Below are 26,523 nucleotides of genomic sequence, written 5' to 3'. Positions count from 1 at the left end.
CAGGCATTTTGAATGTACATATGTATATAAGATAGCCCAGAGGCAGAAGAGCAAATACCAATATTTCCAATAAGAATATCATGATTGTTGTCGTTCTGAAATTTATGAGTCACATTTCTTGAAATTTAAAATGGTGGTTTTCAGCATGAAATTCCCCTCCCAAAATATTATTCACAAAAACTTGTCAAATCCACGAGTAGTGCAAGCAAAACGAATTCTAATCAATTTCTTTCATATTGCATTTTAATTGCTATGCCAAGAACATTCTCAATCGCTCTTTATACGAATTTCATACGGACACTGCTCCGTGGAATATTGATATTGAGAATCGTGACGTGGAGGAAATATTTGGCGCCATGCTTGCATAAATGAAAATCTCTGTGGAGTTTTCTCCAACCTCGCTGAATTACGGGGCAGTAAATGGTTTTTTTTTGTTAAATCCACCCATTTTTACTCCACTTTGCGAAAAGTTATTTATTTAGCACACGATGGATTACACAGCATGTTAAAAAAAATCCATGTTCCAGACTAAATAAAGTATTTATTGCGAAATCGGTAATTGAGGTCAATATTCAATTCTTAAGCATATACGACGAAGATATTTATTGCTGTGGTGATCTAAATTTATTTAGCATCCAGGAGAAATAACTACTACATTTGCACATCATTCACATATAGTATTACGATGGCTTAAATTAATTAAATTCTGTTGCATGTTCTGACTTACACAAAATCATACATTATATACGTTTTCCTTAAAAAGAATTTTTATTAATAGACCTGTATAATAAACAGAAATTCTTCTTCTTCGAGACTCATTAACTTTTCAAAGGACTTTTTGCATGAATACTTTGGGAGACTTGTAGTCGCCAACAGAAAGAAAATCAATCTTTTTTTAAGTTTTTCAAGTGATGTGTGTCTATTTCTAAAACACCAAAAAATCGTGAATATTTTTTTTCTTATAGCGTTTCAAGCTTTAAGCCTACAAAAATAACGAAATTACTCAATATATTCTCCATAATTATGAATGGATTTCCGGGGATACACAGAAATATACGAAACAGGTTTTCCTTTTTCACCAACAGGTACAAATTTATCCCCAATTGTAAAGTTTTGCAGATTTTTCTCAAGATTCCCTTCTTTCTTGGGCGTCTCAAAGGGCTGTACTTGCCTTATTGCACTACGATTCTTACGTTTGTAATACAGAACTTCCCCTGCGAGGGTTATAAGAGCAATAGCGAGACCTGCGAGGGTTGCTATGAAGACACCTCCTAAACTCTCCAATGAAATTCCTTCGTTCTCATCGTCATCCGGACACTGTCCCTTGATTGAATTATTCCAATACTTTGCTTTCAGATTCTCAAAGACACGATCCTTTTGAAGCTCAAGAATGGTCATACAGAGTTGATCCTTTTGAATTAAAAAAAAAGTTCTTAGATTTCTTCATAAAATACAATATTATTGATGACAAATTACCTGTAGATGACTCCCCTGTTGAACTGCAATTGCATATGGCTGCTTGCCAAATTCTTCTCCAACTTCAGTTAAATTGCAGCTACGTGAGATTTCGTATTTAATTTCAGAAGAATCATGGATGAAGGCAAAATCCGCATTGATATGTTCGTTAACTTGACGGAAACCTTCTTCAGAATTTGCAACGGGTCCAGTACCATTGATGGCCATCAAAATGTTCCCATACTGCTCCTTAATAGGATAATCCCATACACGGTACTGACTTTGATCACTGGTGCTATTGAGAGTTATCTCCTTCCAAACTCTGTACAGGGTGTCTTCAGCGAATTTCATATTTATGAAGTAGCTGTGGGTATCGGAACCTTCAACAACAGTGTAATTGATACGACTTTGACGTGCGAGTTGTTCCAGAGATTGAACTGGTGTCTGCATACGTTCTACTGTCAGGAAAGCGGCAAGATTAGCAGTAAAAGTAGCCATCATGAGGACTACAAAAAGCCAGTAGGCAGCTACAAGAGTTCTACCAGAGAGGGCTTTTGGTGCTTCCCCACCACCTTGAGGTGTGAAGGAGGTCAGAGCAAACCAGAAGCTCTCTTTGAGTGTAAAATCCCGACAGGGATACGGGTAGGCTTCCTTGTTGTTTCTAGCACTGTATGGTGAATATTTATCCAGGAACCAAATTAGTATTGCCGTAGCTACTAGTGCTGCTACAATACTGAGCCATACTTCCAACCGAAGAACCGTCATAAATTTGAAAAGGGATGTCTGTCTCACTGGCTTCCTCATTACAATAGATATTCCCGTCTGCTCAAAGTACGGAGCCACAAAATCAATCACTTCTTCACGTTCTGCAGTCATCTTTATCGCAGCCACAGCAATATCAATATCACCGGTAACCAAATCCCCCACAAGACCATCCCATTTGCCATTGCCTAAATTCTTTCCAAATGTTCCCGTTTTCGGACGTACAATCTCATAGTCAAAGTCCATGCGTTTGGCTATAAAGTCAATAAGATCAACACAGTACCCCGTCCACATATCATTACCATTCTGATCGCGACCGAGATGGAAGGTCCATGGCACGGATTCCGTAACGCCAATGCGTAAAAAAGGCTTTGTAGGTCTTGCCAGAGAAGCTCCATTAATTCCAAAAACTTCCTCATCAACGTACCTTCCTACAGTTGCAACTTCATCTCCAGCATATGGAGTTTCTGTTGTTTGAATTGTAGCATTAAGATGGAACTTAATCTCGTCATTTTCGGGAATCATGTAGATTAACTGATTGCCATCCAAACTAGTGATTAGTTGATCTTGAAGTGCTGAAGAAGCATCCAATACGCTACTGGTTGCATTACCTTCACCACATTTTACTTCGATTTTAGGAATATTGTTGCTTCTTAATAGTTGGGTGGTCCGTTCTACAATCTCTTTAAGAAAATACTGAACATGCTGTAAAAAAACAATAAAATCATCAGTGTTATAAATCAATATGGCTTAAAAAAAAACAAGGAAAACTTACAGTAAAATCAGAGGTACAAGTACAGGTATCATGTTGATTTAGCCATCGGCAGCAAAAGCTTTGATCAACAACTAATTTTGTAGCTTCTTTGAAGGCATCGTGATATCTGAAGAGATTCTGTTGTGAATCCTTGAATACCAAATTCCACTTATCTGGCCTTTGAATTAGCTTAAAGTTAAGAGCCATACTAAGAATCTCATTCATTTTCTCAGTTGTCGCAATAACTGCATAGTAGGATGGATTAGGCCTTAAATTTTGGAGTCGTTGAATTGATGTCCCTCCCAAGTTGTTGAGCACATTCATCCGAATGTTCGAGTAACCAATCATTCCGAAAAGTACTTGATCTACCTCCTCTTCAGACGTTACAATGTATACACAATCAACGGCGGACTGTTTCCTTAGGTACAGCTCAACTATTCGAACAAATGGGAATACGGATATATCTGCTTCTATGTAGGGTACTCCTTGAGATTTAACAAATTCTGAAATTTCTTGGAATTTTCCCCAGAGTAAATTAAGAACAATTGATACTCCATTTGTTGCCACAGAACAGAATTGCTGTTCAAAATTTGAGGTTTCGTAGTTGTAGGATATGTATCGATCACTGATGGTTATTGCATTCGATGAACTTTCTTCAAGGCCTTTAAAGATTCTTCCTAAAATTTGTGGAATATGCTTCTCCTGCTCCTCATGTATAATTACTATTCCAAGGAGGACATACATAAAATAATGATTAAATAAAGATTTCGATCCTAGATCTGTTAATGTTCTTGTACTTACCAAAAGAAACAGTTTCTTGGGCATGACAATATCCCAGAAAAATTGATAAAATCACAATTTGAGGAACAATCATTTTCTTGAACTGCACCATTTCAAAAACGACGACAAACTGTAGGTTTAAAAGCCTACCGCGAGGATATAATAAAGAGTTTGCATGCAACGTTACATAGAATTCATAAATTAGACCTTTATCAGTTTTTAGTATCAGTGATTCTCTTGTAAAACACAATCTGAGGTACTTACAAAAATGTTTCGTTGAATTTGACTCTTAAAATAACTTTTAAAAATTAATTCCAAGTTTATTCGTTTTAATCGCTATATTAAATTAGAATTAAACTTTTTGCTTAATGGAACGAAAAAGACAATAATGCAAAAGTTACGTCATTGTTTGCATTTTTAGACAAAATTATGCCTGAATTTCTTAGTTGATCGCAATTTTTAAGAGACGGCTGAAAAAAAAAAACGTTAAACTTTTTATTTTACATTATGTTACAATAGCAGTGAACTCTTGACAATTTCTAACATAATCAAAATCACAGCAAATGATTATTGGGTTTCTCAATCAAATATTCATAATGCTCATCAACCTATTAAAAATAGAAGTATACTCCCCGATATAACTGGGGTAACTCAAAGTAGGGATTACAATGGTTTAATCTCGTTTATACCCTTGTTGGTCTTTTTCGCTATTGAATATTTTATAGTTTACATAGAGAGTAATGATGTGAGGCATGTTTCTTAATTGAACCACTCTTTGTCACGGAAGCTCTAAAAGCGAAAGGAAGATTATATGTTGCTTGGCGACATTCTCAAAGATTCTCCATCGTACCAATTATTCTGTAGATTTTATTTAATGTGTCATCATAAAATTCTCTAATAAGTGGTTATGGTGGTTATGTGATCCCCACGTGATCTAAATGGAGAAAGAAAGGACTTAATAAAATTCTTTACAATTCCACACCACTTGGAATATTTCGTTTCCTCTCTCTCATCCGTTCTCCATATACTAAGATAGTTGTCGTCAGAGACCACTTCAAAATCTTTTAGATGATGATTATAAACCTTGGCTACTGAATAAATTGAGACCTAAATTCACGAGAAAATTCCGAGGACTTGCGCACAATGCATAATTGAAAAGTTTTAGTACACGCTATATCACTTCACCATAAGTCAGACAAGAGATTGAGCAATTTGTTCTGATAAAACGCCACAGTATAAGCAAAAGGGGAGTTTAGGAGTACCATTGTGTCACTCTGATACGAATATTAAGCTGGTGAATTATTTTCCATAGGAAATCAAGTCCAACAAAGCCACAATTTTATGCCCCTGCAGACCAATTGAATAAAGATCTCTCACGCAGAGTTTTTGCTTCTTCGCTTAGATCACATATATATTTTATCTGATTTGCCTACCAGATTTGAGCCATTCTGTTTTTTTTTCACCTCCTTCTTATTCTTATTTTTTTTTTATTGAACAGAGATCTCCTTTATCTTCTTGTTGGTAACCTATTGAGATTTATTGCCTTTTCGAAGTCTCTCTCGATTTTCCCCCAAACACCTCTAATCGCGTTCCAATGCGAAGTTCATAATATATACGTGGAATAAAAAGTCCATTAAAATTCGTGCCTGATGTCTTTCATTCGTCCCTGGTCAAAATTTGCTTTTATAAATTCTTCTTGCAACATTCATAAGCTCCCAATCACAAATTCAATATATTTTTATTTATTCCAGACGATTTTTCTTTTGATTTGCAATCACACTGACTAAAATTTGAGGAATTCATTTTGTATTGTTTTTCCGATCACATAAATTGCGTTGATCGATATTTCCTTCCACGCGTTGATGGTATTGCAAAAAAAAGAAATCACGTTAATTTTTTACTTAGGTAGGTATAGATTCTAATCAAAAAGTATGATTTAGAAATTTTCAATGGGCATTTTTTTAATATTGAATAAAGTTAAAAAAGCTTATTGAATAAAAAACTGATGTTCTTGAGGAATTTCTCTGAACTTACCCACAAAACTTTCACTGGAACTTTTAGTGCCTTCTTTAAAATTAAAAGTTTCTTATTAATTTTTTTTTCTTTCTATATTTGTTTTTTTTTTTACAAAATTTTGTACATAATACAAATCACTTTGATTTTCCTTTATGAGGTTGTTTTTTGGTGCTTTTTGTGAATTATACTAAAAAAAACCACCTTAAGCTATAATAAATGGTGAACATGGTGAACATAAAGAATTGTGAGAGTGAAATTAAGCCTAGAATTGATTCGCATGTTTGCACCTCAAGAAATCCGGTCTTAAGCAGGAGGGGGGCTCAATTGTGTGGCAGCACACGGGACTTGTTCGCCCATTCATTTCGCCGTCGAATGTAGGTACACCGCGATGTTTCACTTTCACCGGCATTTTAAGATTTGACCGAGATCTTCTCAAGTACACAAGCCCACAACCGAAAAAAAAATCAACATACTTCCTTCTCCAGTAACAAGAGAGATGTACACACGCTCTGTGTATCTCGGCTGGGTATATAAACATAAGAAAAATCCCTGGCAAGCAATTTATGTATAATGCCTTTTAATACTTCGCGGGGCTTTGCATGGAATTGGGGCCAAACTATTTTATAATTTCTTTATCAGTATGACTGCGGACAATGAGGTTATCAATTTCCAGCGTCACACATTTCTCATCGCATAGCAAATATTGCCTCAAGAGCTGTGTAAATGCGAATTGAGATACGCTGCTGAGTGTATTCTTTCTTATTCTCTGTTTTTTTTTCTCACAGAAATTTTCATTCTACTTTAAGTTCACATCTTGGTATATTTTATGGTCATTTGTAATGAATTTATCATACCCTCTCTAGACAATATACATTTATAGATTAACCCAGATTAACCTGAATGATCTTGAAGTAATCTTTATTTTATCACACGCACGAGTAAAGTAAAAGTGTTGTAATATTTTTTTATTTCGTTTAAAAATAACAATTTATACTTATTGTGTTATTTTTTTTTTTAAATAAAGATTATAATAAGAAGTCCGTAAGGATCTAACGATATTTAGATTTTCATGTCTGTTTATTAAAATTGATAGAAAGTTTAAGTTTTCTTAAAAGCTCAAAGCGAGACATCTTAGAGTAAAGTTTTCTGAATTTTAAATTCTTATGGTTTCTATAAAGAACTAACTTCTCCCCACATTCCCCTATACTCACTATATAAATATTACTTACTCAGATTTATATCTCTTGGTGAGAAATCCTCTCAATTGAAAATTTCCCTTTCCATGAGAATTCTGAAATCTCATGGTTCACGATGAAAAGTTCTAGAGAGTCATTGAGAGAGAGTGGGAGAGAAAGAATTCTCTTTCTCTCGCAATAGAGCAAAATGTGTTTGAGGAAAACACAGAGAATGTATAGAAAATGTGGCTTTATATTTGTGAGAGACTTGAAAAAACTCTCACTTGCTGAAACGTCATGTTACACAGCAAGATGGTGATACTGAGAAATGTTTTTTTTTCTCCGTGACACGCTTCGAGCTTTTTAATGGTGAACTTTTAGTTACGAGACGACAAACTATGTGTAGAAAATATATAGCAGAAAAGTGACAGTAGAGTGAAAATGAAAGTTGCAACTACTCTCACTCTCCCATTGAAAAAGTTATCCGGCGGAAGTTGTTGTGTATCGATTGCTACAGCGAGAGTGAGCTTTTACCTATGTATATTCTGCACTCCATTCAATGAAAGTTTACTATTCCTCTCCCTCTCTCGCCTCTTTTGAGCGGCATTTCTCTCTGTTGCACACGCCTGCGTGGTGTACAATGAAAACATTCTGTTACTTCTCTCTGTCTTTTATCATGAATCGTCTCTCCGCGAAGGTATAAAATGAAATTAAAGAAAAAAAAACTTTTTTATTTAATACACTCATACACTAGCATTGTGTGTAGTAGTGTGGGAATTATTTGTATTTGGCGGGTCTTTTTCCCACTCGCTTCTGTTTCTCTGTATATACATATTGCTTGATGTATATAGCGTGTGCTATATATGTGGGGAATATATAGCAACCCATTTATGTATTAATTCTTCTATTTTGCTCATTTTTCGTCATATCGGCAAGACACGAACAACTTGGCGGCCTCTGCGAACCCCGACAGATTCCGAACAGCAGTCTCTATTTAACTTTTGTGGCGATAAGGTGGAATTTCCCCCCTTTTTCTTCCAACACGACACACTCATATATAGACACAAAAATACCACTAACTGTGTCCCGTGTGTCCATTTGGAAGAAGAAGAAAAAATATATATACTGTGCTATATATATAATAATAAAATATATGTGGGCATATATAGTAGTGTGGTGTCTGTGATGTTCGATTGCCATACATACTATGGTTTTTCGGTGTTTTGAGCGATGCTCTTGTGCGTTTTGCTCCATGTCATCGTTGTCAGTCATTGAGAGAGTGTCACAGAAGTCACACGCAAAGTGATCTTTCCTATTATATATATACATACATATATAGTAATATATATATAATTCTTTGAGATATTTGAGGAGGGAGGCAATCATACTCCAAGACTCCCCATAGAAGGTGCCAAAACTACTGGACAAATAAATATAATTCAGTGTCTGGTGGAAAGTCAACGGATAGAGACACAAAAAAGTGGCAGTGCATCTTACGACGGTATCTGAAGAATTTTATTTGATCCCAACAATAGGTGCATTTGTGTGCTCAAAGAGTTCATCTTTCAGTATAAATTCTTTTTTTCTTTTTCTTCATTTTTTCTTTTGTGTGTTTTATTCGTAGAAGAAAGAATTCCCACAAAACCAGATACATATACTGAAACGAATGAATTGAAAAAAAACTCTATTCCCTCCTCCATAGAATATTATTCCATTGGAGTTGACTCCGTCAAAACATCACAGAAAAATCCACATTATTCCCGTGGTTGGTAGTAAAATTAGAAATTGTTGTTTTCAATGAGACAGATCACACACAGTTGAAAAAGCAGTGGAGTGTTGTAGGTTATTTAATTTTTCCGCCGCTGAGCAGGGGAGGGATAGAGCCGCAGTGGTGTGTGCATGAGAAGCCACAAACAAGAAAATCAAAAGTAAAAGTGATTCTTCAAATAGGCCCCCACAACACAACGTGAAACAATATAATTTAGTAGTGTAATTATGTCATGCACTCGACCAGTTAATGAAAATAACACTATCGATCTGTGAGCATCTGAAGAAAGACAACATCGGGAGTGTGCAAAGCCAAGAAACGTGACATCTTGCCGATTTCCTGTTTGCTTTTAAGAAGCTAACTTACTGGAGTTCCAGAAGGTATGTGGTAGTTATGATGGGGTCTTATAGAGGAAAATGAAAGAAAAGAAAAAAAACCAACTTATGTATCGTGACCTAAGAAAAAGCTCAAATACCATTCTTGAATATTTTTTTTACACATAAAAATCCCAGCAACATTTATTGCAACATCGCATTTATGCATATGTGGTACACACACCTCAATTCGCCTCAATTTATAAATTTTCAATTCTCAAACACCCCATATATATTGAAAATAGATTTGCAGCAGCTCCTCAAGTCATACATTTGGAGAAATAAGTAGAGCACACAAGTTGCGTGTTCTAAATATAGTTTTTCAGAAGTGAAATATTCGTGAGATAGAAATACAAACAAAACACTGAAATATATAATAAATATAGGTACATTGTGGCATTTTTCCACTCAAAATGTATGTACACCATGTTTGTTTGCTTATTACATCCACCCTCATCATATGAGAATGCATCCTCTTGCCCTCGTCTCAGTAAATAATTTATATTGTCAGGATGGGATAAATTGTGCCAGTCTGAATTACAACTGAAATGTAGGGTGATCATAAAAATATTTCTTTTTTTTATTTATAGTTTTACTACGCTTTACTTTGAAAGCTTTGAAAACACAAAAATTGGCTAAAAAAGTTTTATTTTCATAAAAATCAATTGAATTCAATAACAAATTAAGTTAATAAAATAAGGATGTTTAAACATATAAAACCTAAATAAATAAGGAAATCAGAAAACAAAATGAACTAAAGAAGTTTATTCACTTACAATGGGAAAAACCTCTTTCTTAGGACAAATCGGTAGACACTTAATCTTATAAAAGATTCAAAAAGAATAAGAAATACTTAAAGAAACTTCCCATTTTCCAATAGGATCAGATAGGAAAAGCCGGCAAAATATACGCAAAAATGTAGACAATGACGTCACTATATTATGTTTTTTCTTCTCTTTCATTGTATGAAATGCAATGTTTAAGCGAATAAACTCTTTTCTCAACAAAGAACAACAAAACTATTGCATCTTTGAACTACATCATGAATAAAATGTATTATTTTGGTCTTAAAAGATCTTTCGAAAAATCATTCAGTGTGTATCAAATACGGATAACTTTAATCATCTACTTACCTATCGATTAGTCAAATGTCTATTTTACTAATCCAATTTCTCCCAGAAATTCCATTTTTTGCATGTTTTTTTTTGTAAATTTAAAGTATTCAATAACATAAAAAAAAACTCACACCAAGGACCACCCTGTATGTACTTTTTTTCAGTGCTTAATGAAAAGAACGCTCGAAGAAACCCACTCATTGCCCGAAAATGCCGCTTATGAGGGCGTTTAATTGCCGAGTAACTTGTTCAATTTGTCTTTTAGGCGAGAAGTCAAAAGCCAAGAGAAATTGCCATGATTTTTTGGCGTATATACACTTTACAGAAGCACTTCTTCCTTTGCTTTCGCATTACAATGTGTGTGATTCTCGGCGAAAAGGAAAGGGAATAAAATTGAAAGTTGACCTCAAAATCACTTACGATTTTGTAGCGTGTAATTCAGCATGGTGGATCATGAGAAAATTTTCTTTTATTTGTACTTCATCTTAAGCTCTTCCGTGGGATTTTTTTATGTAGTTGTAAAAATCATAAAAAATAGTTTCACTCGTTTTAGGTGGGTATTACACAAAAAAAAGCTTTTTTTTAAGTTTTTAATTAATATACGGAATGGAAAAAATGATTTATTTTGAAGATATAAGTTCATTTAGCAGTATAGGTATCGTTTGAAAAGTTTAGCAAATGCCGCCCACTTGCCTTGAATGGTTTTACAACCATTACAACCATACCTTTACAGGTATTTTTGAACCATGGCAGACATTTGGTCGACTACTGATTTCAGTAGTCAGCTCTTTTAAATATAAATACAACATAATGTATATTTGATGAAAATGAGATTTAATTTTTGGAAGAAAAAATGAAAAAAAAAATAGTTCGAAATCCGAAAATTATTCGTGGGATTTACGTCTAATTTATAGGAATAAAATAGCGAATAAACTTCGGGCATAATTGATAATGGGGAGTTTTTTTTCCAGAACTGCAAAAACTCATAATATGATTGAACAAGTAATGTTGTGAAATTCATCCGAAACTTCTTCCTATTAGTGTATGTAAAGAGGAAGGAAAAAAATAGTTCGATTCACGATGACTCCAAACTTGTCCATGACCGAAAGAGTTCTTTTACACTTTAATAGCCAAATCGTATAGTGTTTTATAGCTCAAGATTTCTCCTTCTAGCTCTGCTCATTTTGCTTTTTGATCATCTATTTGTTATGTCTTTTTTGCCAATGGAAAATTGCTAAACACATTTCTGCTGAGTTGTAGTTTTTTTTCGGGTAGAACACAAAACACACACGATTGCAGATAGTTCTTGCGCAGGCCAATAAAAATGATTAGTATGCCATTCTGTAGTGAAGACAAACCTGTAGAGCAGAAGATGCTATTTTTTTTCTTCCCGACTGTCGTATGGAAGAAAACAGCGAGAGTTAAGTTGAGGATAATGGCGGGAAGAAGTATAAGAATGAACGAGAATGAAGGTTTATTTTCAAACGACTTCTCTTGCAAAATCATCGGGGATTGGTTAGTTTCGATTTTGCTGTTTTGCAAAGTCACAGGTGTTGCTTTTTATTTAATAAGGTAACAATTTCTTCATAGGGAAATATTTTGTGATGGTTTAAAGTTAGGTATATTTGTTTTTTTTTTTCTTAATATTTCCTTGAATTATGTTAAAGAATCGTCCCTTTTCATTAACAACATATCATGATGGAATTATGAGTTAAGAAAGAACTGTATCAAAATAAGCTGACAAAATTTAAGAATCACAATTTCTATAAACATACAAAGATTACTAATTTTTTTTGTCAGTGGACACATCTCCGCAAATTTTCTCATTTCAAATTCACCCAAAAAAAAACTTCACACTATATAGTTAAATATTATTCATAAGTGGGCGAGATTTTTGCACAAAATTCCCATTAATGCTGCGAAATAGTTTCTAATTTATTTTACCATCACACTTGGTGGCGAAAACAAATTTCCATTTCGTCCGATCTGTCCAAATGTCTTTTAATATAAATTTTATTCATAAAGCCAGTGCGATAACATTTAATATTCTTTTGCAATATGCAAATTTTTGTCTAAACTTATTTTAACAAAATCAGCATTATTAGTAATTGATTGCACATTGTTGCTGACTTTTGTTAAAAAATTTTCTTCTCATTCTCACTCATGGCAAAGAACTTGGTGCACCCCAAATCAGGGTCAGCAAAAATATGGTTGTCGCGTAAGCAAAAATTAAAAGAAAGAAAAAAATTCTCTCGCGTCTTCCCAAGATCAAAAATATTGCGCTTTTTGCACACAAAGTCGAATCTCGTTGTTGTGAATGTTATGTCTTATATATAAAATAAATATAAATGAAACCAGCTAATGAAATGTGATACAATACGTGTATATTTAATTGGTTACTTTGGACAACAATAAATGTTTTTGCTTCTTCACAAACAAACACATTGATTTGATAAACTACAAATGATTTATATTTTTATTTTATTTTACATTTAGGTAATATTGTATTTATTTGTTTTACCGTTCTGTTCGAAAATATATTTTATATTTTGAGAAAATATTTTTATTGAATATTCATACTTGTTTCTCTAACCATTTTGATCGTGTTTTAATAATTTTATGAATGTGTATTTGGCCTAAATTGGACTCTGTTATAGATAAGCTTTATCTTGCTTTTTAAATGAAAATATTGTTTGATAAGGTACATTCCAAGTTTAAAGCATCCTATACACTTACATTGTAATCTAAATGAAATATACATATTTCTGTTAAAATTAATTATTTTTCTAAATCACGAAGGATTATTTACTTCTATAAATCATATAAAACAGGAAAGAAACAAAATATTCTTTGATTTTTCTTTATAAAAATTAATTTTTGAATAGGAATCTTAATAAAATAGTAAACAATAAAATTAGCTAAAGTATAATTATTTAGAAATATGCCAAGAATTAAATTTTTTTCTTGCTAAAACTCACACTTATGAGTCAAGAACGAATTTCTAATAAATGTATAGAATTTATGATCGTAATGCAAAGAGAGATGGCAAAAGTGGTCAATCATCGGAAATATGTCGATCATACTTTAAATGCAATTACAGGAACAATTATTCCCAATTACTGCATCAACACTCAGCTTCTTTATAGCCGGCAGCCGATTGAATTGTGGATCTGTGAAGATGGATGAAATAACCCAGTGAATCGCAAGACATCACCTTATGCCACGAGGCTCTTTTCCTGCATAGAGTCCATCGAGCATGAGAAAGATCGCGATCACCAGACGTGAGATGGGAATTATGGCGCAAAATGCGGCGCGCTTTCGATTTCAATATCAAGTCTCATGGAAAATTATTCGCGATTCGCGAGACTGTCTCGCGGTATGTATTTGTGTGAGAAACTTGCAATTAGATTCTCAATGAAATTGAAAATAAAATATAAAAGGTACATTATATATACGAAAGAAATGGTAAAAGAGAGAGAAGCACAAAATAACCAAATTGACATTATTATGTACATTTTCATCTCTTAGTGCACCTCCTTTTCCTTTTACCACGCTATAGCAGCTCGCGTACCATTATTGCAGCAAAATTTGTAGATCCAACATGTATTTTGTTTTATTTTTTTTTTCTTTTCCTTTTCTATACTGCGTGGAGATAAGATAAGGGGCGGTAAATAAAAATTGCTAGACGATAGCGAAATCATGTGCATGTTACGTTGCATCGAAGCTGGGGTGATTTGTGTGCCCAAAACACATTCCATAAAGTGAAAAAGGTCTGGAAAAACATTCGATAAAGTTTGTGGAAGAAGAAGCAATGAAAATTGTCTCGATTGTTTGCCTCATTGCTGTCAAGGATATTTCATTTCTTTATTACTTTTCAAGTGTCTGGCTGTGATAAAATTACACTCCTCTCCACGGTATTTGCTCAACAGATTCGTCTCAGTGGATGATGTTTACCGAGGGGGAGATTAATGAACATATCGATATTTATGGGAACATGTTCAATTTTACTGCTGAGACCTAGACGACCTTGACTTATAGAAATATCATAGATTACAATTAAAAGTATTTTTGAGTTATAGAAGCAACAAGTTCTGAGTGTTTTTATTTGTTCTTTTCTTTACGTTACGATACATTCTAGAGCTTTAAAAATAAAATACTATTTTACACAAATCATTAAGATTCATAAAATATTGCAAAGCTTTCTCGTTAAGCCTCATGTACAAATCACATGTAATTTAAAGTTCGATTTTATTTATGAAAAAAAAGACAAATCCGAAATTGTTTGCAACAAATTATCTCAGTTATCTGTTACCACTTTATTGTAATCATAATATTCAATGTGGGCTTTACATACATTTTTCAGACATATTTAACTAATTATTAAACCTAAATAATTCCCAATAAAATTTAGAATTTGGCCACAATTAATTCTATTTTTTTTTTCAATATTTTCTTGTCAATTACATTACAAATTGTTCTTAATAAATGTTAATTTAAATTAAGTAATTTATTATGTAGGTAAAGCATATAAAATAAGACCACTAGGGCCACTTAAAATTAGGTAGGCTTCACTATATATGTATGTTCTCCCAAAACTTTTTTTTGTTGAATTTTTAAGCGAGAGAAATAAACAAAATATACATAGATAGACTTATATAAATGTCCCAGTAAAAGAAATGAAAAATACCAAGCAGGAGAAATAAACTCGCTTTGGTGATAAGAAAAATTCAGGGTCACATGCAACACGCAAAAATTCTTCATATCAGTCTCAAGACGTATCTGTGGTGGTTTATTTGTTTGTTTTTTTTTCTTCTGGATTGGGCAAAAGACACGGAATGCGTCTGGGAGTTTGGCTTCGACAAATATAACTGCGATGTCAGTAAATTTTCCAACATATTTTTTTTCTTGTGCAAGAAAAAAAATTAACCGTGATGGAGGAATAATGTCTCGTGAATTTTTGCTGCAGGCACAAAATAGTTCTAATTTTGCGACCTACCCTAATAAAAACGCCGCGAATCATGACATTGTGAGTTCTCCAGGCGGTACAATAAAAAGCCTAAATACAATTCAACATCACTGACAATACGGACAATACAGCAACAGAAAAAAATCACGCATACGCTTTACAAACGCATCAACCTTTTGCCAATTTATCCTACTTTATTTTTATGTGCTGCTTTTTAAAAAGCTTTTCTTAAGAAGCTTTTTTTCAAAATCTATGTCCTAATTTTTAAAAATAATTATTTTAATGCAGAATTTAGAATTGAATAAATGTGGAATTTAATGTAATAGGCATTGATTTTCCGAATTTGCTGAAAAACCTTAAACTACAGAATCCAAATCTTTTTTGGAACTTTTGGATCCTAATATGTCTATGTTTAGTTTGTTTGTCATTTATTTGTACCTTTGATTAAAAATCGAGGTGAATTATAGACCGTGACACTTAATTTGGAAGTTGTTGGGGATTTTTAAAAGTCATGAACAAATAGTAAAGATTAATTTAAAAATTTTCGCATAATATTAATACATTCTTGTCTATTCAAAGATTGTATTCTTTAATATAAATAATACAAGATTTTTTTCGTGGAAATTCACATGTTATCTTTTTAGGTTAAAAAAAATTGAATATTTTAATAAACTCTGTTGAATTTTACTTAACACCATAATCAATGCTTAAGCTCTGTGGTAGGATATCTTATCTATACAATTTGGCAATATATTGACAAGATTATTAAATGTCGTTATAACCTTTAAAGAAAAAAAAGTTACGTTTACAAGACGATAAAAAAATGTTAGTTTCTTGTTGAAAAAACGAGAGAGAAAATCGCGTGCTGAATGACAAAGAATTCTTTTGTACGGCAAATTTCCTTTTTCATTCTTACTCTGTGAGTTTTTTTTCCCTGTCCTTTACATTCTTGCAAACATTTTCCAACTTTTAGCTAATTTTGCCGGCCAATGTGGGGATTTGGAAATTTTGCACATGAAGGTGTAGAAAAAAATTTGCCAAATTGATCAAGGTGCGATAAAAATAATTACAATTGCACGATTAATGCAATATGGTCGTTAATTGCGTATAGTATTATGCATTTCATTGAAAATACATTTTGAGCTTTTTCATCGGATTTCTCGCCCTTCACCCCATGTTTGAAAAAAAAAACACAATAGAGTCAGGTCATTTACACATACTAATAATTCACTTGTATAAATTTTACGTATAAAATTAATAAAACATTGAAGAAGACAAAAATTCTAAGAATAGAATGAAGAAAATTGCTGGAGAGGTTAAAACTCTTGTTTGTACTATAATAAACTCTAAAAGATTTTTTTTTACAAAACTTTTCACAACTTACATGAAAGTTTTTTTTCAATAAAAAGAAACAAGAAATAAAAATAATATAAGACTTGGAGAAAAAATAATTAAAACTGAAAAATGATTCATGATCAAGTTTATCCTGAGGGTTACCATTGCGCAGAGTTGAAGTTGAACATGAGTATATCGTTTCATTTGGTGCCGCACATCGATTATGAAGAGTGTCGAGGTGCCAAAATATAACAAATGAAATTTTTGCGCGCTCTCTTACTTCTTATATGCCGATGTTGAAGAATTGAAGAAAAAAAATAACTCCCGAACGAAGAATGTGTCCCCCAAATCCCTCTTGGTTACCGCAAAATAAAGGCATGATGTATAAAAAAAAAAAGTTCCATTGGAGTCCATTTATTTGGACAAGAAAGTCTCTTCTTGTGAATGAATGGCCCCAGCGAAAACATAGCAATTGGCCAGAGAGGGTAATGATCGCAAGAGACGAAAATTGTTGTTTATTTACACCTTCTCAAATTCAACACGAGACGATTGAGGAAAGATGATGGAGAGAAAAAAAAACTATGGTTGAGGAGGTTATAACTCTGCACGAAAATTCAAAATGATTGGTGCGTTCAAGGGAAGTGAATGGCACATAATATATGAGTCAAGAAGCATTTCTGGGAAATTCCAGTGTCAATGTCCTACATTTCCACACACCAAGCTAAAAGAATATCTGCATAGAAATATCCATTTAATTGAGCTTTTTCCATTCAACACGAAATTACCAACATGCATTTTGAATACATAAATTCTATTCAATATTTCAATCTTTTGCCTTTATATAATGAAGAATAGAATTATATATCTCGAGAGAAACTGAATAAAAGATTAATTTTATAAATAACATAAGAAATTTTACTAATTTTAAAAATAGAAAAAAAATTTACGTAAAGTAATGAAATCGAATTAAGCAAACTTAAAATTACATTCGGAAAAGAATTGTTGAATTTGTAAGAATATTTTATAAATTTTTACTCTTTTCCATAATATGAAACTTGAATCTTTTTGAGAGAAAATTAAGATCAAAGCTTTGAGATTAAAAATTTCGATCCATCGAAGGTTAAAAAAACTGTTCTTGAGTCTTTCAGCAGGCCTTTTATAATTTCATCATTTATATATTTCTTATTTATAAAATTCTAATCCTCGTCTAAAATTCTGATAATTTTCTCTGATATCCCACACAATCAAACAACTCGCTGTGGGTTGATGAAATTGCTCAGGTGGATGGAATGTGGATCATCATAATTTTTTAATTAGATAGACACCTCTTATATTGTCAACTACTTAATAGTTCACCTCACTTGTCTCTATATCTTTCTGTTTCTATGTCATCTGTAGAAGCATATTGTAGAGATAAAAAATTAATTTAATTAAGTATTTCACTTATCCCTGCACCGGATGACGAATGCCTAATCAATGCACTTATCTGTGTGTTGGCTGTCGTCGTAAATACATAGCAACCAGTTTCCGGTCTGGTCTGCTCCTTACGAAATTTTTCACCGCGCACTAAATCTTGTTGTACAATATGATGATGATATGTGAAGGAAAACTTCCACATAATTCCATTCAAATGCCCTCAATTTGACGGAGTGTGAATTATGAGATTTTTTTGTTCGTTGTCAATTTGAACCCAAGGTTTCCAACTTTTAAATAAATTTACACGCACAATTCGTAGAATTTATCCCATCTCGGCAGTGATTCGAGCTCATTTCACGTAGGTGTTTTTGGTTGTTGTTGTATTAATGAGAGAATGAAGCAGTAAAAGAAAACAATTACCCACCTCCCCCAACTAGGAATGCGATGGTATAAAATAATGTTGAAGCTTTTTTAAATAAAAAAAAAAAGCGAGTGCTATTTTTGAAGCACCAACATCTATATTATATACAAAATTCTTCAAGGCGAAGGTCAAGTGAAGTGTTATTTTTGCAGAATCTCCAGATGGTGTCAAACAGTGTCTAGCCACTTTGTTGACATATACGACGAGACTTACAGTCTTTCTGCCCCTCATCCCAGGCTGGAGAGAAGTGGCAGATCGCAATAGAATTAGAGAGATCTTGTGTTTGTGGCACAAAAAGATGCTCTCATTGATATTGTATGTTGTTGCCACACAAAACTTGCAGATTATTTACCCTTCAAAAGCTCTTTCTGCATGATGATCGGGTTGCGGAGGGAGTAACATTAAAAAAAAGTATAACGCAGAAGAGAAGAAACCTCTTTGATTCATTGATCATCGAGCCAGACTGCACGCGACCGGCGATCCTCAGCGATCGCGTAATTTCACTCCGTCATCGGTCAAATAGGCGAATCAGAAAAGTGACTCTCCACCGTCTCAAGATCAAATTAATTGCTCACTTTGTGCAATTTGTCATCTATTGTGTAAAGTGAATTTATTTTATGCCGCATACACTGTATGCGGAGAATATAGAGAGAGTGTGTTACTTTTTATTCAAACCACAGATCATTATATATTTTATAGGGGAGAGATCTAACATACTGGCTACTTGTACAATAGTTTGAATGATCTATCGATGTCTCAAAAAATTTATTCGTGGCACGATATTTCTGGGGAACTATTCACTCGATGGATACCATTTCTTCTTTCCATACCCACAAGAAGGTCTCTGACACAGTGAAATGACGTCTAATACGCACTGGTTACGAATTTTGTTAGTTATTGAAATTAGCACCAACTACGTCGTCTTTGATTAGCGGAATTACTATTGTACCACAGTTATACCTTATGTGTGTCCGTGAGGCGACGTGTCTTTAATTCTTGAATAAAAATTCCATTATTTGAATTTTATATTCATTCAACTCTCCAAATAGAAATCCATCATCGAGCTGTCTGATGCGCTTCTCCCGGTCATACAGGAGTTATGCAATTGATTTAGCTCTCGCTCATTGTCGCATTTCAAAATGTTATCAATGCACTTCTTTCTTGCCTTCTTCTTCTCTTTTGATAACAATTACAAATTCAATAGTTTGTGCCACCACTATGCAACGATTTGTGCCTAGCAATTAGTTGCAATGTGACTTGAGTTGAATGCATAAAAATCATGATTTCTTTGAAACATTTCCCATACGTTATGTACATACATATGTCATGAAGAAAGTCACAAAGAATTTACCACGTGGCTTGGGAAAAAAACTATGAAGAAACTAAACTTTGATAGAGAATCCTTCACTCGAAATTAGCTAAATGTTGACAAAATATGTCAAAAATGCTTCAAAGAACTTTAAAGCAAAAAAAAAGTTCAAAGCCAAAATATAAAAAAAGCTTAATAAATCATTTAAAAATTCTATTTCTCTCTTCTTCTTTGCAGAATCCGTAATATATCAGCAGTGAGAACTCCTCTACGGAGGAATGAGTCCTGAGGACGATATTCGTACGGAGACGCGTGTGCCATCGATAGACGGGATGTCGAGTGGACGGGGCTGGCAACCTATTCCACAAACCGATGACGGCATCACACATTCAGAGGAAAAAGTCAATGGTGGCTTGGCAGCCTCACCGAATACATCTCCCCTCAAGAATGGTCGCAATGGCATCACAAAAAATGCAAACGGTTGTCACACGTGGAGCCCACTCTTACCCACAGACGACCGATTGGCCAACAACAATGACTGGTCAAAAGGTCCACCACATCTTGCCGCCAACAGTCACCAACCCATACCCAATAGGGATGCAAGAAATGGTGGGTGGCGAGAGTTACCGCAGAGTGAGGAGCAATCAAATGGGAAGCACAGCGGCCAGGGCAACAACAACGGATCCTTGCTGATCAATGGCAAGACGGTGTATACACAACCCAAGAATGGGCATACGGACAAAGTATCAGCCGAAGCTGATCCCCTCACGGGACGTAGGCCTACACCGGAGGATGACTCAAGCTGCGGCATTGGATCCTGTAAGCCCAAATGGGCACGTAGTTTCGCCACAACACACGTCTTTATGGTTGTGTTCTTGCTGGCGTGGATATTGCAGGTAAATGCGACCGCAGCTTATCGAACTCACTCAAATATTTCCCCCCCAAAAAAATATTCAAAACGAAAGCATGTTGACGTGACGTAAAATGTTTAGGTTTCAATGACCTCCCTGCTGCTGATGAAATTGTTACGAATATTCGGGGTGCAAAGCCCTTTTGGTATCGTTTAATAATTTACGCAATCAATACAATTCTTTTATATATTAGTTCCCAACTTTATTTGTTATATATAGGAAAGAGATAATATATAATATATCCGTTTTTTTGCAGGGAATGTACTACACATACTTTGTTAGTGTGATAACGACAATAGAAAAGCTGTTCCAGATCAAATCCAAGACGACGGGAATGCTGATGAGTGCCACAGAAGTAGGTCAAATCAGTACCGCCCTTTTTCTCACATACTACGCAGGACGAGGTCATCGACCCAGGTGGATCGCTTGTGGTAAGTGTGCCAATCGATTTTTCCAGATTTGCCCCATATTTTCTCTCATCGCTAAATGTTGGATTATTCTTTCGCAGGAATGGTGCTTTTTGCAATTGCTTCCTTTGGTTGCACCCTGCCGCATTTTATCTATGGCGACCAACTTTTGCACGCCAGCAATGTCTTCAATGGCGGCAGTGGAAGTTCCAAGGTATTGGATACATCCTCTCAGGGTGTTTCGCTAGTCACAAGCTCCGCAACAAGTCCCCTACTTTCGGAATCAAATCTCAATCTATGCCTCGCTAATGAATTCAACTCAAGTATGGGATTCGATGGTGGTAAGTTAGATTATTTGAAAGCCTTTAAGGACCTGTTTCGTACCGTACTCAAAGGTTTTATTAGTTTTTTGGTTCGAAAATGATAAATAAATATAAATCTGTCTATTTTTTGCAGATTGCCAAGATGATATATTGATAGAACAAGAGAATCACTCACAACTCACAACTATAGTTCTGGTTATCTTCTTCGTGAGTCTACTTGGTGTAGGTGTGGGACAGACAGCCGTATCAACTCTAGGAATTCCCTATATTGATGATAACGTTGCAAGCCGCGAATCCCCCATCTACATTGCCATCACAATTGGCGTACGGATATTGGGTCCTGCAGCGGGCTTTATTCTAGGTTCATTCTGCACGCGTGTGTACGTGAATATATCAGTTGATCCGGGAATTGGACCGTCGGACCCTAAGTGGGTGGGCGCCTGGTGGTTGGGTGAGTAACACATTGCAGCATTATATATGTACCTATACAATACTTTGTTGCCCCCCGAGAAAAAAAAACAGGAGACGTTTTTTACCTTAAAAAAGTGGGTTGGTTAATCACGTGAAATTACACACAATGAAGGAATTGGTAATTTTAATAGTCTGCATTTTATTTGGCAGCCCCAGAAGACCTCACACGCAAAATTAATTTTTTTTGTTAAATATATAATGGAACATCCATTGGATATGTTATTTAAACGATTGTTTCTCCTCTTCGATCGAGAACGTCTTAATAACAGGGGGGCATTGATTCTTCATTGCCTCTTGCATCTTTTTCGTTATGGATGGGAAATTAAGATGTGAAGTCGATGCATCAATTTGTATGAGAGCATTGTCAAAAAATGTGTAAATTTCACGAGCTCTTGCACTTTTTTTCACCATCGCGTTCCCTTTTCTTCATGATTACATATTTACTGGACACCTTCAACTTCGTTTAAATGGTATTTGGTGCTCCTCCGTGATTCCCACGACCATTCATCTGCACTCTTTGATAAAATCTTATATATGTAGTTTAATGGATCTTATGGAATTATAGTTGAGTGCTTTTTCTTTCACCCCTTCTAAACATTTTGCAAACTTATCTCTTTTTTTGCTATTAGGTAAAAGAAAAATCAAGACTATTTCATACTACCTTTAAAAAAAAGTTACTGTCGAAACACTAAACGAAAAAAGCATTAAATTTATAATAATTGCCAATCACGTTTCAATTCTAACAGAGTGTACCGAATACCTCCGGAGTGAATGCCAAAATTTTAACATGCCCAAAATGGTACGATGAGATACATCTTGTTTCGCACAAAATTCAGAGTTTCATTTTTGGATTTTTATATACCTATTTGTAAAAAGTTTTTTTTCTGCTTCTTGGAAGCATCAGAGTCAATTTTGAAGCTTGTATATTCAATGAAAAATCATTTTTGGTATCAGCAACTTCCTTTTTCATCCAATCTCAAGATTGATGAAAAACAAAAAATGAAGAAATTGACCAAGTGGCGACAATGAAGGAGCAAAGAGAATCAAATTGAAATTATCACCCATAAATGGAAAAGTTGTGCATAACATGCATTTTAGGAGTGTTACTCACTGGAATTTAATTGGACGTTTATACACTCCAATTTTGTGTTCGGAAAGAATAAAAATGCCTGCATTCTCTCTGTGGATGTTGTGAAAGATTTCGTGGTCTTTTTATTAGCACACATTACCCCCCTTTTGTGTAATCAGAGAAACATCTTTTTGGGTACAGAATTGACCATGTTCAAGTAAAAGAAGGTGAAAAAAATGTTGTTTTCCCCAGAATGACACATTATTGTGATTATTTTAGCGATATCTTTTGCTTTTTTTTCTCGCGCTCACCATCATCTCTGCAGAGGAATTATTTATGGATTTGTGACGAGGAAAAGCAACAAGATTTATGTAATATTTTCTCACGACGAGCTCCTTCATTGTCTTTCTCTCTGCCAAGATAAAATGAAACGAATCCAATGCTTAATTAGATGAACTTTTGAAAAAATATCTTAAGAAAATAAATGTTCTAATATATTGTATATTTTTTTATTCTTTTAGGTTTGGTCTTGGTTTCATCCCTGATGGCTCTAACATCCCTGGCAATGTTCTCCTTCCCGAAGCACTTACGTGGCAATCGTATACCACCGCCTGAGAAAATGCGTGCAATTGAGGCACAAAAGAAGATGGAGAAGCAAGAGGAAGAGTACAAAACACCCCAACTAAAGGACTTTCCAAAGACAATTAAACGACAACTACGTAATGATATTCTAATGTTTAGGACAGCATCATCAGTGCTGCATCTCCTACCCGTAGCCGGCCTGTACACCTTCCTGCCCAAGTACATGGAATCTCAGTTTCGACTCACAGCGCACGATGCAAATCTAATCTCGGGCGTGGGTGGTATTCTAGTTATGGGTGTGGGTATTGTCATTAGTGGGGTGGTGATACTCAAATTCAGCCCCACGGCACGATCGGTAGCTGCATGGATTGCTTTTACGGCAATGGTGTACGCATGCGGAATGGCCATTCTTATGTTTGTTGGATGCCCCATGGATGATTTGGTGGGTTTCCGACCGGAAAATCGGGCACCACAGGCAAAGTTTGAGCCCACGTGCAACCTCACGTGCCAGTGCGATTTGGATCGTTTCTCACCCATTTGTGGCTCCGATGGGCTCACCTATTTCTCCTCTTGCCATGCCGGTTGCAATAGTAGTGTGACAGAGAATGGTCGAATGACCTTCACAGGATGCCAATGCATCCCACCTAATCTCGAATATCCGCATCTACCAGATGCTGTTAGTGGATACTGCGATGGGAACTGCAAGAATTTTTGGCTCTTCATCTCGCTTTTCTCGTTCTTCGTCTTCATGCATAGTACATCCGAAGTTGGCAGTATGCTTCTCATAATGCGATGCACGGATCCCAAAGGTAAAGCTTTTGATTTATTAGAAAGGAGTTTACCCGTTTGTGTATAGGAAAACCTTTTATGCTTTTTCGTTTTTAATTTAATAAAAAAAAATTTCTTTTTTTTAGACAAAGCCATGGCAATGGGTATCATACAATTTGCCATTGGTCTTTTTGGAAATGTTCCTTGTCCTATTATCTACGGAGCTGTCGTAGATTCAGCCTGCCTGGTTTGGGAGACAGTATGTGGAAAACCAGGAGCATGTTCACTCTACAATATTCAAACTTTCCGTCATCTCTTCCTTGGTAAGTTTAAATTTAAAAAAAAATAAATAAAACGTCCCAATTATTGTTTATATTAATAAATTTTCATAAAAGGAAGACTACTAATACACAAAGTTAAATTTCCGTCTACGCCCCCTAATGTAACCAATAAATAATTCTTTTCCTCTTTTATTGGTTTTTTTTTAGGAGCTACTGCCGGAATAATGGCCCTTGCCTTCCTCATGGACTTGGTCGTGTGGAAGAAAGCACATCGAATCGACATCGACCCTGGGTCCAACTCAGAGACTGACCAAGAAAAATCAACAGTGCCTGAATCACGTGTTTAAAAAGTTATTAATGTTAAAAAAAATTTATACATATAACTTCGATAGCTACTGATTATATTTGTACATATTCACATCCAATTCTACAAAAAGAAAATGAAAATTGGATGATTGTGTATGGAACAGCATCGAATAATCGATGGTGTGTCATTTTTTTTAAGTTGTTACTTTATCAAAAGAGATCCTAAAAAATGAAAAATAAGTTTTAGTGCAAGGCGATAATATGCATAGAGTATGTGTAGGTATGTGAAAATGAAAAATTGTGAATGATAATGTTAATTAGTGATAAAATGGCGGTGATTATCTTGATAAACACAGGCTATAATATTTCTCTTGCTTTTTTTATTTAGTTTTACTTTAGATGAAGTAAATAATGTGTTATTAATATTAATTAATTGTTTTATATATAATGTATTTTTTATATAGAGTGTGAACAAAATGAAAATCTCAGTTAATTCTTTTTTTTACATAATAAATTGTATATAGTTTATATTATCTCAAGAAATTATGCAATATCTTTCTCTTCCAACATGATCAAGAATCTTTTCATATCGGCAATTTTTTATTTTATTCTCTGTGCTAGTCTCAGTGTATCCATTTTTTTGTATCTTATTTAGTTTCTCACAACAAAGGGGCAATGTGTAATTTCGTGTTTTTTTTCTTCCTCAAATATCAATGAGAATTATTAGTTAATTCAGTTTTAATCACACGTTCAAGTATGCACTTGATTATCTTTTTTTTTATAAAATATCTCCCAAACTCTATCGGCCAAGCAAATGAGAAGAAAAAAATATTGTGCCATAGTAATTGAGTATTTTTTTTCGGTTGAAGCATTAATTAAAATGGAAATTATTTGTTGCAGGATATAAAACATTTAAAAAAAAATAATGCGATCATACTTTCAGCTAGTGATGATTTATAATTATAATTTTTTAGTCAATGTTTTAAGAGAATTTATAGTGAAAATGATAATGATTAGCGAATACGTATACACTATGCTTACATTTTCCGTCTTTTATAGAGAGTAAAATGTAATCTTTTTTTATATTAATAATGTGAGAAAAAAAAGATTTTTTTCTACAATAAAAAATATATAATTTGTATTTTATTTTCTACTAAAATTATAGGAAAAAAATACATCCTAATTGTCCTCCAAACAATTCAACCACAATCCAAAAAACTGCCGATCTGTTTTGTAAAAAAAAAGAAACTTTACATATTTACGTATTTCATGAAAGAAAGAAAAAACAATGCAGAAATGATTCTTTTGCATTGCAATTAATCTAATATGGATTAATTACGTTTAGAGAAGGCAACAATAAATAGAGAATTTATAATTTGATAAATGCCAGTAACAAACATGTTAAATAAAATAAATATTTTCTTTTTTAAATGATATTTCTTTTAGAATAAAATATATCTATTTCAAATATTTTGAAACGATTTTTATACCTCATAGTGTTTTTTTTTATATTACATATATACAAACTAATGTTAGTGTACCTAATATAATGGCCCTGACAAATGAATAAATAAAAAATCACAAAAATATATTATTTTTCTGATATAGGAACAGGATTATCAAAAATTTATTTTCTTCACAACTTTTTTTACGATAAATATTGTGGACGTAAAATTGTGCATGATGGAAAAAGATGATGAAAATAAAAAGAATGTTTCTATACTTATGAGTTTTTTTTCTTAATATATATTTTTTAGGT

At 34.0% G+C, this 26,523-nt stretch overlaps 2 protein-coding genes across 5 annotated transcripts in view; one reads left to right on the top strand and one right to left on the bottom strand.

Moving 5' to 3' along the window:
* Positions 1-26,486, top strand: part of LOC129792762 (solute carrier organic anion transporter family member 74D) — a 36,175-nt gene extending 9,689 nt beyond the window's left edge. The window contains exons 1-8 of one of the 2 annotated variants that reach the window (XM_055832113.1): positions 7,933-9,090; positions 19,884-20,542; positions 20,814-20,988; positions 21,066-21,305; positions 21,421-21,738; positions 23,349-24,218; positions 24,324-24,500; positions 24,666-26,486. In XM_055832113.1, coding sequence (XP_055688088.1) covers positions 19,925-20,542; positions 20,814-20,988; positions 21,066-21,305; positions 21,421-21,738; positions 23,349-24,218; positions 24,324-24,500; positions 24,666-24,805 — 2,538 coding nt within the window. In that variant the 5' untranslated portion in view covers positions 7,933-9,090; positions 19,884-19,924 and the 3' untranslated portion in view covers positions 24,806-26,486. Of the gene's footprint in view, positions 1-7,932; positions 9,091-19,883; positions 20,543-20,813; positions 20,989-21,065; positions 21,306-21,420; positions 21,739-23,348; positions 24,219-24,323; positions 24,501-24,665 lie in introns of those variants that run through there. The other variant, XM_055832114.1, reaches the window with a different exon arrangement.
* Positions 515-5,688, bottom strand: LOC129792761 (glutamate receptor 3). Of its 3 annotated transcripts, XM_055832111.1 has the most exons (5): positions 4,602-5,688; positions 3,773-4,540; positions 2,993-3,693; positions 1,477-2,922; positions 515-1,410 (listed from the first exon to the last, which is right to left on the bottom strand). In XM_055832111.1, the coding sequence occupies exons 2-5, from the start codon at positions 3,861-3,863 to the stop codon at positions 1,000-1,002; spliced, it is 2,649 nt and encodes an 882-aa protein (XP_055688086.1). In that variant the 5' UTR covers positions 3,864-4,540; positions 4,602-5,688; the 3' UTR covers positions 515-999. The 3 variants fall into 3 exon arrangements, with proteins under 3 accessions (XP_055688086.1, XP_055688085.1, XP_055688084.1); XM_055832110.1 differs by having other exon boundaries at positions 3,773-5,688; XM_055832109.1 differs by lacking the exon at positions 4,602-5,688 and having other exon boundaries at positions 2,993-3,888.
* Positions 26,487-26,523: the final 37 nt, after the last annotated feature.

The sequence above is a fragment of the Lutzomyia longipalpis genome, chromosome 3 (assembly GCF_024334085.1).
Source record: "Lutzomyia longipalpis isolate SR_M1_2022 chromosome 3, ASM2433408v1".
NCBI classification, from domain to species: domain Eukaryota; kingdom Metazoa; phylum Arthropoda; class Insecta; order Diptera; family Psychodidae; genus Lutzomyia; species Lutzomyia longipalpis.
This window is presented reverse-complemented; position numbering and strand designations above follow the sequence as displayed.

Bases quoted from the DNA above. Each gene is read 5' to 3' on its own strand.
- LOC129792761 (XM_055832109.1), bottom strand. From the start codon at position 3,796: ATGCCCAAGAAACTGTTTCTTTTGGTAAGTACAAGAACATTAACAGAT. The intron at 2,923-2,992 runs GTAAGTTTTCCT...GTTTTTTTACAG, and splicing joins CTTGTACCTCTGATTTTACT to CATGTTCAGTATTTTCTTAA. The intron at 1,411-1,476 runs GTAATTTGTCAT...TTAATTCAAAAG, and splicing joins AACAGGGGAGTCATCTACAG to GATCAACTCTGTATGACCAT.